The sequence below is a fragment of the Buteo buteo genome, chromosome 18, assembly GCF_964188355.1.
Source record: "Buteo buteo chromosome 18, bButBut1.hap1.1, whole genome shotgun sequence".
Lineage (NCBI taxonomy): Eukaryota > Metazoa > Chordata > Aves > Accipitriformes > Accipitridae > Buteo > Buteo buteo.
In genome coordinates, this window is record NC_134188.1 from 28278856 (window position 1) to 28297193 (window position 18338).

Consider the following 18338-nt stretch of genomic DNA (forward strand, 5'->3'; position numbering starts at 1 on the left):
GCAAATATATTAGGAAACGGAATGTCATGAATAAAAACCTGGAAGAGCTCAGTGTGAGCAAGGTGCTTCAAACTTCTGGATACCTCCGCAACATCAAAAGGGTCTTGTCATAATGCTAAATTAACCTTGTAATAGGTATTCCGTGCTTATACAAAAATGGAAGAGAGGAATCTGGGTGATTCAGCTTCCACTCAGAACAGTTCCAGTCATCTTAGGGCAAAAAGAGAAACATAGGATCGTCCTATTTCAGATGTGTGACCCATGGCAAGCCTCAGACTTCTCCCAAGACAGCAGAAGTGGATTCCTCTCCTGGAACTACTGAGAAACAGGGAGAAAAGCAGTTTTCATTAGCTAATTCTCATACATACAGATCATATATAGATTACAGAAGGACAGGTGAACTATTGTCTACCTTCTTCACATTTAGCTGAATCGCCCACATACTTCTAAACCAGGAAACATCCCTCACTATCTCCTTTGCAGCTTTGAACCCTGTGCTGGTTTTGGCTGGGATAGAGTTCATTTTCTTCATAGTAGCTAGTATGGGGCTATGTTTTGGATTTGTGCTGAAAACAGTGTTGATAACACAGAGATGTTTTCGTTACTGCTGAGCAGTGCTTACACAGCTTCAAGGCCTTTGCTGGTTCTCACACCACCCCACCAGTGAGGAAGCTGGGGGTACACAAGAAATTGGGAAGGGACACAGCTGGGACAGCTGACCCCAACCGACCAAAGGGATATTCCATACCATATGGCATCACGCTCAGCATATAAAGCTGGGGGAAGAAGAAGGAAGGGGGGACATTCAGAGTGATGGCATTTCCCAAGTAAGCATTAGGTGTGATGGAGCCCTGCTTTCCTGGAGATGGCTGAACACCTGCCTGCCCATGGGAAGTGGGGAATGAATTCCTTGGTTTGCTTTGCTTGCATGTGCGGCTTTTGCTTTACCTATTGAACTGTCTTTATCTCAGCCCACAAATTTTCTCACTTTTACCCTTCTGATTCTCACCCCCATGCCAACATGAGGGACGTGAGTGGGCGGCTGCGTGGTCCTTAGTTGCTGGCTGGGGTTAAACCACGGCAAAGCCCAAAATTCTGGCACATTAATGTAGCTATCAGTTTACTTCCACAAGAATTAAATCAGCAAAAACAGCCAACCCTTAGGAAAGGTGCTAACCAGACAAACTAAACCTAACCAAGAGGCCTCATAAGCTAACAACAGATCACTCAACACATCATTCTTATTCACTTAATCTGAAAGACTCTGTGGTTAGGCAGGCCCTCACTAATAAAAAAGAGTAAACTTTTATGTCTGAATTTTGCACCTTTAAGGACAACATATCTCCACTGAGGAAGGAGATTCAAGAAAGTTAATTGGAAGCATGCCCATAGTTTAAGGAATTCTTGTTTTAAATCAGTAAAACAACCTAGGTTTGATGGGAAACATCATTCTCCTAACACCTACATAAAGCACAGTAATTCTCTGCCCCCATTACAGATGCAGAGAAGTAGGGGTAAAATTCACCCACGCTAATGCAAATGCCTGATATTACATTACATCCAACCTAGTCACCAAGGTTCCCATTGTAATCAGTGGCATCCATTTTACTAAAGATGAATATATGGTTCTATAACAGCTTTATGTGAAGGCTATCACAACCTTACAGCCAGCTGTGTCACAACAGTTGTGAAAGCTCTAACCCTGTACTCTTTACTCTGTTAGACCACAAGACTTCAGGATTCTTACTAAACTTTCCCTAAAATACAGCATAAACGAACATAAATTAAATAAATATAATAATAAATACATAGCATAAACAGCATAAATTAACAGGCTTCCTAGAGAGGTGGTTGATGCCCAAAGCCTGTTAGTGTTTAAGAGGCATTTGGACAATGTCCTTAACAACACACTTTAACTTGGTCAGCCCTCAATTGGTCAGGCAGTTGTACTAGACAATCGTTGTAGGTCCCTTCCAACTGAAATAGTCTAAAGACCCTGATCTTCACAGCATGACACTATTCATAGAAATTTGAACTTCATCCTTCCTGCTTACTAGCTGCGCAAAGCACCTCTAAAAGTGCTAATTCAACAAAATTTTTCCATACTGTTATTCCTATACACTTAAAATTATTAATCATCTACCTTGCGTTCTCAGCTCCAAATCTAGTCAGTACAGGATCTGAGTAGATTTATTTCTATTTTTTTGTAACAGGGAACTACTTCTCTCCTCCACTTTAAACATCTATACAGCCCTCTATGCCCTTCTGAGAGGGGTTCCAGCTCTCTACGAGAAAAAGCCAATATTCTCCTCTTCCCTATTCAAAATACCTGTATTACAGAAATCTCAGATTCTGGCCTCTTAAAGCAAACTGGAGAAGAATCTCAATGAAGCCTGTAATGAAAGAGCACAATACAGGCTTGTAAAGTGTTATCTTTTAAGAGAACCATCTGGATTATTAATTTCTGTAAAGTGTTACTGAAGGGGTTCTAATGTAATTTATGTCTGAATAGCTGGAAGAATTCAGTGCATTGCAGGTTCACTTTTTATACTGCAACATCCCTTCATACATTATATATATATAACTGCATACATAAAAGCCAAACAAAAGCACTCCCTCTCCCTAAACCACTGGCTTTTTAATTGTTTCAAGTATCCAGAAGTTTCTTCAGGTTTTGCAATTCTTTCTTTTAGAGCTCACCTATAAACTCCTTCCCAATGATCCAAAGCTGGCCTCTTTCCCACACCTCAGTACCACATGGTCACTGTTGGTGTGAATGCATCTCCATCCTCTGCCATCCACAGAAGGTCTCTACACCACTGTGGCTAACTCTTAACCTGGAGTTCTGCCTCCACTATCTTCTCTTTGAAGTAAGGGCCAGATTCACTGCTGTGATAGGAATAACCAGAATTTTCCAAAAACAGCCTACCTGCCTCTCCCTATCCTATTGCCTTTGGAGAAAGCATGGGAAAGAAGTAATTTCTGCAAACAAAAGCAGCTGTATGTGCTTCTGTGACCTGAGTTTTTCCTGTAATATTTGATTATCTGAAGTTTGGTTCATCACCTTTTCCTGCAGATGATGCCTTCCTAATTAAACCCTGCTCTCTGCAGTCACTAAGAAATGCAGCATTAGGACATTTGTCACCACTGCATCTGTCATTCTGCTTGAATATTATCTATCCTTGTCCTTTCTTCCTAACCCACAAGGGTTCTTTTAGGCTCCTTACAGCCACAGTTACCTGGCACCATATTTCCACAATGCCTAGGCACAGCTGGATCCCCTCCTAATAAATCTTTTGATTCACAGTGCTAGTAGTTCAGGTAGACAACTTCTTCAGCCCAGTTGCAAGCCAGGCAAATATGGATACCGCCATTCTTCCTGCCAGGAGCTATTTGTGTAAACAGGAAGTTTAACACAAAAATCTTGATAACTATTACAAAGCATAGAGCCTTTAACCAAGTCCACTACAGGACTTCAAATGTTTATCTTCCAATTTCCCCTCTAAATAAGTATGCAGATTACAACCTCCGTCTTTGTCCTCTGTTTCCATGCAACCTCCCCCCTGCCCCATCTTAACTATTACTTGCATAATTTAATGAGCTAAAGTCAGATAAATAAAAAAACTGCATTATAAGATGCAACCAACACTAGCGAGTTAGAGAAAACTAGCTAAAATCCCATGCAGCAGATTGCAGTGGTGAGAGATTAAGTGGAGAGTAGATTAAGTCTGTCTCACAGGAGAAATTTCTCCTTCACGGTATCATGGTATACAACATGCAAGACTTTCTATAGCTATGGAACATAATGTTAAGATGGCAATATCCTCAGGCAGAGAACAGCTGCAGAAGGGACGAGATAAAATCAGCAGCCACCTGAGTATACATTTCTGGAGTGAAACATTCATGGTTTCTACTCTTTTTCAGCACTAAACATTATTCTAATGCAAGCTAAACCAGCATATGCTATCATCTAGCTCAGGGAATCCAGCCATCATTTCCCTGTACCACATGCTGAATGGAGTCCTTAAAACACGCTATCACTATCTTCCTAAATGTTTTGCCCTTGAAAGCACAACAAGCAATGCTAAGTGAGCCTTTTCAAGCAACGAATTAGAGAAGTTTCAGGAGACCTATTAAAATGCTAGGGATTACTACTGACTTTCCTTCCCTCCATCCTTTAACAAATTTAAGTTTTTCCTAATGTATCCCCACCACCATTATCCACGTGGCAAAACAAGCAAATACTTCTTCCTGCTCCCTCCTCTCATGACTCCCTACCCTATGCTGCCCCAAAGAAAATTCTGCCCTCTCACACTGTAGCGATTTTTGTCCTGCCTGGGGGGAAGGAGAAAAAAAGAACAAAAAGAAGAAAGAGAGCTCCACATAGCTTCCTCCTCAGTGACTCCATCTCATTCCCAGAACCTACCATCTTCTGGGCAGCTCTGGAAGGACTAAGACTTGACCTTTACTCTTTCCACACAAGGAGCTGCAGAACAGCTTCCACAAGAGCTCTCTTCTCTCAAACTCATTCTTCAGGCAGACACACAGGTGGTACTTCAGAATGAAGCTCAAACAAGATCTTAAAATAGTCCTGATTTAAGGTCGATGCAGCCTGGCTTCTAAGGAGGCAGCTTGTAAGGAAGAGAAATGCACAGTACATTCTGTGCACTTTCATTAAGCACACCTCTCCACAAAGTACAGCGCGAATTCAGTCAGCATTTGCTGATCCAAGTTGACAAGGATGTCTGTGGAGAATACCTGGGGACTGGTGCAAAAATAACCAGAGATGTATACAATCCTCTGCACAACAATACACATGGGTTGGCCTATATGATGCAACACCACAGCAACACAGGAGGAAAATAGCTGCTATCAAAATAGAGTAGAACATGTATACCAGTGCATGTTACAAGAGCAGCACAGGACCCTGTTTTTCAGTACCAAAAAAAAAACCAACCATGATTTATTTTTTTAGCAACAGAAACCAAAAAACACATAGAACTTGAGAATAGCACAGTTTAAGAAGTTGCACACCCTGGTCTCCTCAGACGCTCATATGAGTTTAGGCAACACATATACCTTATGTTAAGAATTCAAGATAAGTGTATTTTGACATCACACTACCCATTTCTCCTTCACGACTCTGCTCCTGAGACAGCTTTCCTCCTCCACACTGGGGCAGAACAGAGGCCATCAGCATGGACACTTGACATTGCTGCTGCCTGCTCCCCCTGCACTGCAAATTAAGAACTTCAAGCTCAAAAGATGTTAATCTGGCAAACTAAGCAATGTTAATCCAGCACAACAGTTTTCAGCCTTTCAGTGTGCAGGCCTCTAAACTTCCTAACTGAGACACAGACCCCTCTGTAGGGAGTTCAAGCCAGCTGACAAAAAACTTGTCCTTCTCAGCTGCATTTCACAAATGCCTTGGAAAGAGGCCATGGAGCCTGAGGGGTTTGCAGACCCAAGGTTTAATGCTCATCCAGAAGAATTTCTTTTAAAAGTTAGTCTTTAAAAGATAGGAATTTGGTTCCAAATAGTCAATGGAACGAGTTTTTTGGTTTTGTTTCTTTTATTCTGACCTTTTCTAGAAAAAGGCTATTCCAAAAAGAATTGTAGGGTTTGACTATAGAAAAAAAGGAAGTGCTTATATGAGAAATTGGGTTTGGACCAGGACATTCTTTAGAGGAGAATTATCTACACTCCAGCTGGGATACAGTATCTTGAAATAAATATTCTCCTCCAGCAGTATTTTCCAGAGGAACAATCCCTTCATATAAGGGCTCTAAGGACATAATACTAGTTAAGTTCCTATTTAACTGTAATATTTACTCTCTGAGACACACAGAAAACACTTATTTCTAACTCTAGCAATTCCCTGGATAAACATGCACAGGAGGTAATTTTGGGTCTTCAGGCTATCATACCTACAAAACCAGCTTTCAGTGCACCACAGGGTTCTTCGAGGACCTCAAAGACATACTACCAAACACAGAAGGTCACATTTGTTTGCCATTAAAGATGCATAAAAAAGCTGCCACCAAGTACAGTAAATACTATGCGACACCTGGTTGCAGTCTTCCACAGTGTGGCTGATGGTGGCAGTGGGGAATCAACTACTGAAATCAAAGCAGCACGGAGATAAAATGTAAAAGCAGATTCTTGAGTCAGGAATTTTAGGTGAATGCCTGAAAAGCATCAAATTGGTGAAAAAGCATAGAGCTGTTCTGAAACTCCTTAAAAGCATTTCATGTAGGACACTTCTTCCCTCCTTCCACTTTCCAAAGGGTAAAGCTGGAAAGCCTTTGCTCTTCCTGGGATCAAGGCTCCAGAGATACCCCTAGCCCAGGATACATGTTCCTCCACCTTCCAAGGGGCACAGTTCTGACTTGTGACACACTGGAAACAACAAGGACTGATTTAACCTGAAACAAAGCAGGCAAAGCCAGGTGTCAAGCCTTTGTCTCATTCTTAGCTGTGCAAGTCTTGCACAGATGACAACAACCATTTAAAACATCATCCGCACAATTCCATAGGGAAATTTTTCTCTAGATGTCAGGACTTACTGGAGGGAATGGATGTAGTAATTACCACAAGGCTCCTCTTGAGTTTACTATATATTCTGCAGTTCAGTGATTTGGGGGAAAACCCAGCTGTCTTCCAGAGAAAAGGAAAAAAAAAACCCTCTTGTATTTTTAAGCAAAATTGTAGAATTCCTAAAGCCAAGGCTGTATTTAACTGTAAATTACTTGCTGTGACAGCATAAAAAGTCCACCAAGACTACAGATATAAACAGAAGCAACCTATCAGCCTGTTGCACTCTTGAACAGAGAGGGAGAAAAATAATTTTTTAACACCAAACCAGCAGATGATTACAAGATTGTGACACTTTCATTGGGAAAAGCTTTTTTGAAGTCTGCTGTTACCCTACAGCATCCAAATAAAGAGGTAAATTTTATGGGACACAAGCTTTTTATCTGCCTACTGTTTACGCAGTTTCAGTAAAATACCTATCCCTTTCTCCAAGTCACACTGAGGTTTAAGAGCAACTAAAAATAAAAGAGTGGTAAAGAACTGTGGTCACAAAGTTAATTGTATGATGGTGGATAAAAGCCACTTCAATGACTGCTCACCAAAAAAAGGCCAAAGATAACTCAACTAGGAAAGAAAAATAGGAAGTTGAAAGAGCAGAAAGAATAGGAATATAATTTTGAATACACACAGAACTGATATTAAGAGGCAGCTTGGAAAGCTGAGAAGGAATTACAAGAACCTGAACTGGTGGGTGGGTCTGGAAACAAGGGGCTGGAAGAGACCCAGCCTGTGAAGACCTCTTTGTAAGGCAAACTGAGGTCAGGAAGGGAAAAAAAAAAAAAAACAACAACAACTTAGGATTTCATTGAGATGATACACCAAACTCAAGCTTTCCTTGGCCATTTTAATTTGAGCCTCCTCCAGCTGTTTTCAGCTGCTATGCTGAAAGATTCACCTACAGCTTTATCCAAGTAAGCAGCAGAAGCCCAGGTTTAGTAAAGCCATCCTAGCTTTTATGCAGACACAAGTGATTTTTCAGCTATTTTGAGTGAGCCAAGGACACAATACTCAAAAACTGCTTCAGCAGCAAATGCATCAATCTGAAACCAGGGGAAGGGGCGGGGGGGGGGGGGGAGGGGGGAATCAGGTAATACAGACAAAACAAATAAGGCAGCAAACCTCTAGCCTGAGGACCTGCCCTACTGCTGCCTAGTAGAGTCAAAAAGGGGTCAGAACTTCCTTTGAAAGAGAAGACACTGCAGCACGGTGTTTCACCACCAATTAATTCCGTTATACATGAAAGTTAAGCCCTGTTCATCTACTTTCACAACACTGACTGCATTCATCAGGAAACATTACCTGCAGATTCGGTTGCTTTTCCAAAAGCAAGTGTTCTCCACTTACTGCATTTCTAATCAAATGTCCTCTACCCTGGTTCTGAGTTCGTGCTGCTCTCACCAAGATTTATTGACCTCCGTGTGCACACTATGCTTTTGCTCACAGCACTTGCAATAAATTTTGTTCTCTTCATTTCCTCCGCCACCTCAGACATCCACTGGATGATTCAATCACTCATCTAGTTCAGATTCCTCTGCTAAGCCTTCCTTCTGTCAGGCCATAAAAAAAAAATCCTCCCATGACTGACAAGTAGGGTTTCTCACAACCATTTCTGTGCCAGCGGAAGAGGACAGAGTCAGTAATGAGTGAATATTTTCTACTCCCAGAGAAGGCAACACCTTCATTAAAACAAATGAAGTGCCTAGCCCTACAAGCTGCAGAGAAGCACTTCTGCGCTCAGATTAATACAATGCTGCCTGCCCATTTCTGCGCAGAGAGCTTCAGAGCCTCTGCAGAGCCGAGCTCTTGACTTGTTAGCAGGAATTCACTCTGCCCAACTCTAGGAGCAGCTACTTAGACCCCCTTGGCAGAGATCAAACTGACAGGAATCTTGTCAGTCCTGCATCAGCCACTGCTTGGAGCTTTGCCGGTGAGACTGCACCTACTGAGAGCCCCTCTCCTCTTAGCTACACATCTATTCTGCATTTAATTTCCCTTCCCTTTGTGTTGCACGTATCAAGAACATTAAGAAAATGAACTGGCTGTAACTCAAACCTAGACAGAGACAAGTACAGGAAGTGTAGCAGGAAGCATTTAGAGGAATGGAATAAACTGGCCTCTGCATTAATTACAGAAATGTTGGAGTGGGTTGGGTTTTTTTGATGCACCAATTGCCGATTGGTCTCCTAGAAGCAAATCACTAAAAAAGTCACTTAACAGGATAAATGGCATTCATTTATATGGTCGCAAACGTTAACAGTACAGAGGTTTAAGTGGTCAGAATTCAAGACATAGAGGAGACCAAGTGAAAGTTAAGAACATTTTCTCATTAGCAGGTTTACCCACCGGTGCAGCTAGTTCTGGCCATGTCTGAAGACAAATAGCTACCTGCTTACCAGTATTGCTCCAGTATTTCTTCCCAACTCTTTCAGTTCTGGGCAAATATGCTTTAGATTTAAACCAAAGCCTTAATTCTGTGTGTTGATGACACCTACACATGTCTGGATGAGAGAACACTACGAGCCTGCAAATCTCAGAATAGCTGTGTGGCATCTCCAGGGGATACTGGCAGCTAGTCAAGTCATGGAAACTTAAAAGTATGCCTCAACTCTGTGCACTAAAATGGAAGCAACTACCATGGGTGATATCAGTGTGCACCTGTACTTAGGCAGGCACCTGCACTCATGAAATTAGCCAAGGTCAAGCAGGATTCGCTTGCAGAGTTACCAGTTAAGACTCCAGCACAGCAGAGACTGGCATTTCCAGCTCTGGTCCTTGTGATGGGACTAGAGGAGGAAGTTACAGTGTGGACAAAAATGCCGTAAGAGAAGGAAAGGGACTTTGGAGCACATACTCTCTAACTGGTTCTCATCACGATCAAGAGTCTCAAGCATTTTGTGTTTGGCTTTGTAAACATACTTTAAAAGTCAAACTTCAGGACATCACACAATGTATTCCTCAGCCTCTCTTGTGCACACTGTAACTAAACCTGTTAGCATCACCCTGGGTATGCCATAAGTCCAAGAAGTCTTTTCAAAACATACAGCGGACTGGGAAACCATGCCCTGGCATTCTGGCAGCGCTGACTCATTGTGGTTTAAAGCCCTCCAGCAGAAGGAACATGCTAACAGGGAACAAAAAAGGAAAGTTACACCCTTGTTCTAAAAAGTCAAATTAAACAAATGGCCCTATTGTGCTGTACAGCTGATTAAGGACTTCCTTCCCAATTTAAAGATTGAACTCTGTTTGACAGACTCAACAGGAGGCAGCCAAAAGTAAGCAAGGGGCTCAAGAACTCGGTGGCACAAAAAAACCAGGTTCATATATCCAACAGGGGGAGGCTTCAGCAGCATGTTTTATAATCACATTGAGTTGCATACAATATCAGGAGTAGGAAGCCCTTCCACTTAAACCCCCAATTTTGATCCTGCTTTGCATTTAGGGTTGGTTATTTTCTTAAGTTGGTATTTTTACTGGTTGACAACCAATGAGAGGCAATTTCCATCCCAAAAGGATCTTATCCATTCAGTATGGCCTTTGCATTAAGTTTGATATTTTCTAAGTATAATATATGTACATAGCCCCCCTCCCCAAAGTTACTGAACCATTACATAGGTCACATGGATGAAAAGAATTTATTTAGATTTAGTTCCATATAATATTTGCTTCCCAGATTAGCTTTTTTTTTGTGTGTTGCACCAGGCCACATTTGGTTAAGAGTTAAATACTACTGAAACACACAAAAAAGTCAATTTTTTTCAGTTAATATTACTCAAATATTCCAAAACATATTTAGTCCATCATGCTTTGAACATAAAAAGAAAATATCCGATGTAAAGTAATTGATTCAATTGTTCACTGTCCCTGGGCCCTTCAATATATTAGAGCCAGAAGAGTTTGTTTTGTGCTGAAGAGAAAAGAAATAATCCATTTAGCTTTCCAACTTTGTGTAAGCTCAGTAAATAAATCAAGAAAAGAGACCTGAAAAATTCTACTTTCACTGCCAGTCTGTATTTTGACTGCTGTTTGTTTGCCGAGACACACAATTTTAGACTACTTCCATCAATAATTTATACTGATGTGTCAAACTCATAATCATTTTGATTATATCAGTTAATTTTCAAAATAGTGCTTTTAGTCTTGTCCTGTCCTGCTCCATACCAGAAGAGACGCATCAGAGCTCCCATACTCTTTCAGAAACACATTCGTCTGTCACAAGGTAATTGTTCTTGCAGGTTACAGGACTCACAGGTGAGTTTTGGAGATTGTCTTGAAAAATCTGATGGTTCACACAGAGACAGCAAAATTCCATTTCTTCTGGGCCATTTTTCAAACCATTGACAGTTTTTGCTGGTTTTGGTTTGTTGGTTTGGGGTTCTTCTTAAACAGTAGTATATACAACAGGTACTTGTACATGCATGAACATAACAAATGTCTTTCAACACCTGGACTAAATTATCAGGTAAATGGGAAGGTAGCTACTTCCTCACAAACTGAGTATGGAAGACAGATTTTTAATGATCAGTGAAGTTGAGAAGAATGGCTGACAATTGTCGGCTCTGATAATTTCCAAAGGCTAGATATTCTGCTAAGGTGGCCTCAGATGAGGTTCCTCACCTTTGTTTCTCTGTTTGTCCCATTTACAGCTTCAGCAAAAGCCTCAGACATCAGCTTCGCAAAACCTGGATCAATGTGCCAAGAAAGTGTCAAGTACCACCAAACACCCCAACAGCTGCAGATACAAAATCCATTATTTTAAATCGAGGGATAAGAAGATCCTTTCCTTCCAAGTTCACAAATTATTTTTCAGATACAGAGAGAAAAACACACCAAAGTGCAGAAAGGCGCAGCTATTCTTCCTTTGAAGAAAAGATCTATCTCCTTCAGAGGCTTCCACAAATAGACAGGGATCAAAAGGCACCATGAGAACAGGCACCACAAAACATTTAAGTCTTTTTCTCCAAGTCTGACGTGCTTCTTCCAGACATTGCTATAGGAAAGGCTATTTCAGAAATGAAGAAGAGAAATAACTGGGGCAATATTCAGCCTCCAGATGTACCCAAGAAAATTAAGTTCAGCAACTCATGGAAAACGCATATAGTCCAAATATAAACCCAAATATCTGAACACCCTGCCACAGGAAAACCAAGACACTAGGAAATTAACAGGAGGGAAGGGGATAAGATTTTAAACCACTGGCGAGACAAGTTAACAGCTCTCTGGAGCTCATAAAGCTGAGAATTCCTTAAAAAGGGAGTTTTAAGTTGCACAGGGATGCCAGTCTCTGCAAACAGGCTGAACTGTGACCAGTGTTACACCGGCTTCATGTTACACACAAACCACCTGCAGTTCCCCAGTTATCTAATAAGACACATCACACTGTTCAGCAGTGCCTGTACCAACATTGTTATGCAACAGCATAGTTCATCAGTGGTTTCCAAACAGTTACACTCCTCAAGTTATTATCTGGTACTTATCAGTTTTTTCAATATTAAAAATCTTGGTTCCTGATAGAGAAAATTAGAACAAATTAACATTTTTTTAAGATCTTATGCAATATAGAAATGCCAGTAGAAGTAGACAACAGGGACTTATTTTGCTTTCTGTACATATTAATAATGCCCTTCAGACTTGCTCACCAATAAAAGCTGCAGCATAAACCCATGTGACGAAAGAATATTTCTGTTGTGGTACCCCAGCATTCAGTTCTGCTCACTCAATCAAAAAATCAATTTATTAATAAGCAGAGGTGCTCCTATGCAAGGCAGAACTAAAGATGTTATTAATATTTGAATATATACCATATTTACTGCAAGCTACCCTAACACAGGTGATATATACACTAACTGATGTGACCCAGAAATTAGAATTTCTTAAACTTGAGGCATTAGGACTGATGCAAATCACCTGATAAAAGAAGATCAAAGGCAGTAAGAAGCATATTTTTTCCCCACATACACAATAGTTCTATCTAATCCCTCAGCACAGAGCTCTCTCTGCCTTTTCAGTAAAGATTAGCATATTTAAAACTGCTAAACTGTATAATCTTCAATCATTGAGAAAAGTAATTCAATTAAGGCAAGCGCTGGTGAAGTTGCCTTCTTGCTAGCCACCCAATGCTATATCCTTGTACTACAAGTTAAAAAAAAAAATGAGAGAAAGAAAGAGAAGCTTCTTCTAGCTGGACACGGATTATGTTGCAGGCTCGTGATGAATCCACAGTACATGCGGCAAGTACCCAGGCTTGGCTGGGGAGGGGCGTGGGGGACACAAGAACCATATTGCTATTGAGAGGCAATGACTTGCAGTAAATCCTGAAAGAAGCCGTGAGTGACCTGATGTCATTCAGCCAACACACACCACCAGTGACCGACTGATCAGCACGGGCAGGACCCATGGACAGAGAGCTGCAGCAATGTGTCAGCTTGCTCGCCATGGCACCAAGCACTCAAGGAGTTGGTGCAATAAAGGCAGAAATGGCAGACAATGCGAGTAACAGACATGGGAGACAAGATTTTGGGGATCAAGGAGGAAGGAAAGAAGGGACTTTTAAAAAAAAAAATCAGCATCTTAGCACGGGAAAGAGAATCTGCAGCTAGTGATGAACAGCATAACTAGGAAGAATCACTGCAGTCCACACGAACGCCTAGGTATACGACATTGAACTCCCACAATATGGCTGAGGATACCAGCAAAAATGAGACGCTGCATCCACTGTGCAATCCCACTTTCAAATAAGAATAAAACATCCGGAGATGCTTCCAGATCTCACATGGAATGATACTGTCTCTGATGTCTGTGATTGCTCACACAATGGCATAGAAGGGCTGTAAAGCCTGCACAGTAATGAACTCCAGTTAAGAATTTCTTAGCCGTAAAATACACATTTATTGAAGAGCCTGTATACAGTCAGCACAGAAGGTCTGATATTAGCCAGCTTTGGTTGCTGAGGCAGCTAATCGACATCGTAGCCCTTCATAACATTTCATTTGTCATTGTGAAGTCCCCGAATGTAAATGAAACAGAAGCATTCAGCCACCCTACCAGCAGCAGTAGGGTATCTTTAATTATGGCCTTCCAACAGGGCAGACAACCTTTCAGCTAAACAGGAAGCAAATACAGCAATCCAGCGCAACAGTTGTACAAAGAGATCTTCTCGTTTATGAAAGCTGCTTTCATAAAAACTTTATTTCTACATTTCCCTTAACCTTCAAAACAAATGACAAAGGGAACTATGTCTAAGCATAGCCCACTTGAACTCCCTTTGCAGCATCAGAGATGCTTCTGTAATTATCTCCATCATACAGAAGAACATTATTAGGGCATTTATTCTTCCAGGAGCCATTTGTAATGGGAGCTATACACCCTTTGGTCAGTAAAAAAAAATTAGACAGAATGACATCATGACAGCAATATCTACAGAGATTCAAGCTGAATTCAGAAAAAGCCGTTTCTCCATCAGAGACGAGAATCATCCGAGTGCTGTGTTGGAACATGCCCACACTGCAGCACCCGTGGGCTGTGGACACACCAAGGGCTACGCTGCCATTGGCATCGCCACGTTTAGCACCGAGTTCAGCGCAGATCAGTCACGGAGTCATCGCTCAGGATCTGAGACAAAGGCAGGTCTGAAACCCACACCGCAGCTGCTAGCTGGGCCCTAACAAGCTAGATTCAAACCAGCCTGAACCCATCCATAAGCCACAGTCAAGACAGCAGTTGCAGTGCTATGTATATTTAGTTAGAATTATTTTGCTACACTATACCCATAAAATCCCTTCTCTCCTCTCCAGATCTGATACTATGAACAGGATTTAAAACCTTCCAGTATGAACACAAATGATTAGCCAAGAGGGGAAAAAAATGACAAAGACTAGAGGAAGCAGATATCTGATGTTATGTCTGCTAGATTAGGCAAGAAATCCACGTGTAAACTAAGAGCTGCTGAGATTTAAGATCTGTACCAGGTGCTGCAACCTTCCATGGAGGTATTTGAAAAGCTTCATGAAATCGAAGCTCAGAAATACAGTAAAACAAGCCAAGCATTTTGCAAACTCATAGCTAATACTTAAGATTCCTGTTATCAAATACCTGGGGGGGGGGGGGGGGGAGCTGTTCTCAAATACCTTGGGAGGGGGGTTGGGGGGGGAGGGGAGCATCTTTTACACATGACCCTCTTCCAAAATCCTCATAAAATGGCTGGCCAAATAGCACCTCACCAACTAGATCAGGTGACTTACCCAAAAAAAAATAAAAATACCCAAGTTGAACTTGTGCTCTTTGAATCCCTAATATGAAGAGAAGCTGTTCCAATACCAAAAAATAAAACAAAAAAGAAATGAAACGAACAGACTAAAGGAAACCACCAATGTATCGGTAAATAATTTTAATAGCAGCCTTATCACCAAGCTCATCTATGTATGAGTGAGGAAACACTAAGATACAAGTCATTTGGGGAAGGAAAAAAAAAAAAAAAAAAAAAGACAGACTAGTATTTCATCATCTCCTACCACATAAGAGACCAAAGGTGGCTGAGGGAACAAATACCCCACCCTGAGACAGAAAATGTTTTGCACCTACTCATTATGTCAAAGACCACTCAATATCTGACCAGGATTACACAAAGCATCTGACAAATGAGCGTTTTTTCAGAAAAGTCTCCTAAGTGGAAGATTTGAAATGCAGTATTGGAGACAGAGGCCTTCTACTGAGGAAGGAGGAGACATCGTTTGGGTTTGGGTTTTTTTTCATTCCAAAGACAGGGAAGAAAATCTCATTGACTGAATTAAATATTTAGAGCGTTGGACCCGCTTTGCCAAGACGTAACTCCATTTTCGAAAAACGCTATATTTACATAGAAAACACCAGGGATTGAGACTCCTGCCCCCCCAAAATAAACAGAGGAGCTGGGATCAAATGAATCAGCAACTGTTTCTGGAGATGTGGCCGTTGGGCTTCGGTGGGATTTTTCGGTTTTGGTTTTTTTTTTTTAAACCACAGCTGAACCACGCTCGGTCTCTCCCTGTCCACCGAAGGAGCTGCGACCACCAGGCAGAGCAGTCTCAGCAAGGGGGAGGCAAACGCCCCGAGGCAGCCCCCCCACCCCACGGAAAGCGTCAGGGAGGGGGCGGCAGACCCCCATTTCCCCTCATAACGTGTGGTTACGGCACAGCCGCCCCCTCACACACCAATAATTAAGAAAGGGGGGGGGAAATCCCCTCAGACGCGACCCCAGCCCCCACCAGGGTGGGTCCGCCGCGGTGGGGGGGGGAAGGGAGGAGCCCGCCCCGCCGCCGCTCTCCTGAGGGAGACCCGAACCGATCCGAGCCGGGCGGTGACTCACCGCTCTGCTCTCCCAGGAACACCAGCTTGAATTTCCGCAGCGGGTTGCCGAAGTCGCCGCCCGCCGACATGATGAAGGAGCCGCCGCCGCCGCCCCGCGCTCGCTTCGCTCCGCTCCGCTCCCCGCGGACGGGACCCGCGACCGCTCTTCACTCGCTTTCCTTCCGCCCCCCACCCCCCCCTACAACGAAGGCTGTGGGACCGGGCGTGCAGCCCCGGTGGAAGCGCAACCGGCTGGGCGAGGTGTCTCCGCCGCCGCCGCTCCCCTCAGGGCCGGGCTCCTTCCCCCGCGCCTCACACCGCGGCCGCGCGCACCCGCCCTCGCTCGCTCCGCTCCACACCCGCGCAGGCGCGCCGCCGACCCGACCCGTCCCGTCCCGTCCACTCGCTTGGACGTCGCGCTGCGTGGCCCGCCCGCCCGCCGCGCGGTGGGCCAATCACAGAGGGAGGGGCGGGGTGAGGTGGGAGAGGGCGGGGCTTGCCGGCCTCTGCTTCTGAGCTGCGGGTGCGATCACTCTGGAGCCTAACGATGGGTGCGTGGGTTTTCCCGCTCGCTGAAATCGCTGAGGCGGGGGGGCCCAAAGGCGTGAGGAACAAGCCAAGTCCTTAAGACCAGAGGCCTAACCCTAAACTGATGCAGATGTTCCTTTCAGAGGAGCATCTCTTGGGGACGCTCACTCCACAATGTCCCCAGCAGATCCCTCACGGCAGGATGACATTCCCCAGGGAAGTCAATGATTCCCACCGTCACCCTTTTGTGGTGTCGTTCGGAAACGGCTCGGTGCTCCCTCCCTGCCTCGAGGAGAGGCCAGAACCCCACCTGGGGGCCAGCTCTCCCTTTAGCTGTTCTTTGCCCATTTCTCCCCACTTTGCACAGCTTACCCTCGAGGTTCAGCGGATGAGGAGGCTCCCAGCCGCATCCTGGCCCCTCCTGTTTAAACCTTGGCTTCAGGATCTCTTGTCCATGCATCCTTGCTCCCTCCTCTCCCACGCTGGTGCAATCCTGCGCCGATCGATACTCTGCTGCTTGAATTTGAACACAAAATGTGATTTTTCAGAAGTGCTCACCCCCCATGGGCTTCCCAGGGCTTCAGCTGGCGCTGGCATCGCCTGCCGCTCCCAGAAATATCTCAGCTGAAACAAGAATGTGTTCAATGCCGGAGCCCTCCGGGGTCTGCATCTCCTGCCCCATGGTCATATTCATGTTGATGTTGGTGCAAATCTCTTGTGATCCACTCAACAAGGTCCAAATAATGCTTCATGGGGTATTTTCCACCTGGAAACGGGTAGGTTTTCCACCATTTACCCATCTGGGAGATTGCTCCAGAGCCTCTCTGCTCTGATGGTCAGGGAAATGGCATCCACTGCTCATTTAGTCCCCCTAAATGTAGTCACTGCCAGTGAATACTGTTCTCTTGTGCCCTCTCACATCTCAACACCTTCTTCTCCAAGGCCCAAGGGCTACATCTCAGCACTGCATCTCTTCTGCTATGGGGGACAAGACACCCCCAAATCCGTCTCCTCTTTGAAAGAGATCATGGGTTGAAACAAATATTATTCCATCTCCATGTGACCTGCTGTCCTGGATTTGTAAATGGTCCATGTAGCCAGATGGGGCACAGGCTCTTGGCGAGGATTTGCTTGCAGGTAGGTCGCCCTGGGCCATGAATGTCCTTTGTTCGGTGTCTCCAGCTGTGGTCTCTGTGCTCTGCCTCTGCCTGGTGAATGGAAATGCTCCCCGCTCTGGGGACATGAGTCTCACCCCTACCAGCGCCCGCAACCCAGGTGCAGAATTAGACAGCATTTTGAAAACCGAACAGTCTACATTTTCTATTTTTGACCATTTCATTTGTACTCCCTCAACATGATTAACTGCTTCTCCAAAGTTTTTTTTTTCCAGGTCTTGAACTGCCAGTGAACTGAAAGAGAAAATGTGTCTTTAATAAGGTGGTTAAATTTAAATAAGTTTTAATAAAGATATGAGCAGGAGCTCGCATTCAGCTTTGCACCCGGCATTTGGGAGCGCTTCCCCCTTGCTGTGGCACTGGTCGTGTGGCTGCTCTCCTACACCACCAGGAAAGGGAATCCAGACTGGCAGAGACCTGACTTAACTAATTCCAACATCATTTTAAATACATATATTTTCCTTGGTTATGTGTCAGTATGGATTCAAGGATCTTTCCCACTGATCCCAGGGAAAACAAGGGCTCTCCATCAGGGAAAAGTCTTGTCTGTTAGGAACAATTATTTTTATCACAAAAGCTCTGCTCAGGCTCAGCATCTCTTCGCACTGAGCAAAGGAAACGCTTCTGCATTGCCTGCCGAAGAGGTTTCAGCCCGAGGGGCTGGCAGGGGATATGGATGAGGCTTTCAAGATAAAGCAGTTGAGGGACCTGCCTCCACTT

The 18338-nt window shown here is 43.7% G+C and overlaps 1 protein-coding gene across 5 annotated transcripts in view; it reads right to left on the reverse strand.

Moving 5' to 3' along the window:
- The window catches only part of RAB6A (RAB6A, member RAS oncogene family), a 64310-nt gene extending 47473 nt beyond the window's left edge, over positions 1-16837 (reverse strand). For 2 of the 5 annotated variants that reach the window (XM_075050282.1, XM_075050281.1), the window contains exon 1: positions 15935-16271. In XM_075050282.1, the coding sequence (XP_074906383.1) occupies positions 15935-16004 (70 nt within the window). In that variant the 5' untranslated portion in view covers positions 16005-16271. Of the gene's footprint in view, positions 1-15934; positions 16277-16815 lie in introns of those variants that run through there. The other 3 variants (XM_075050279.1, XM_075050280.1, XM_075050283.1) reach the window with 3 other exon arrangements.
- Between the last annotated feature and the right edge of the window lie 1501 nt (positions 16838-18338).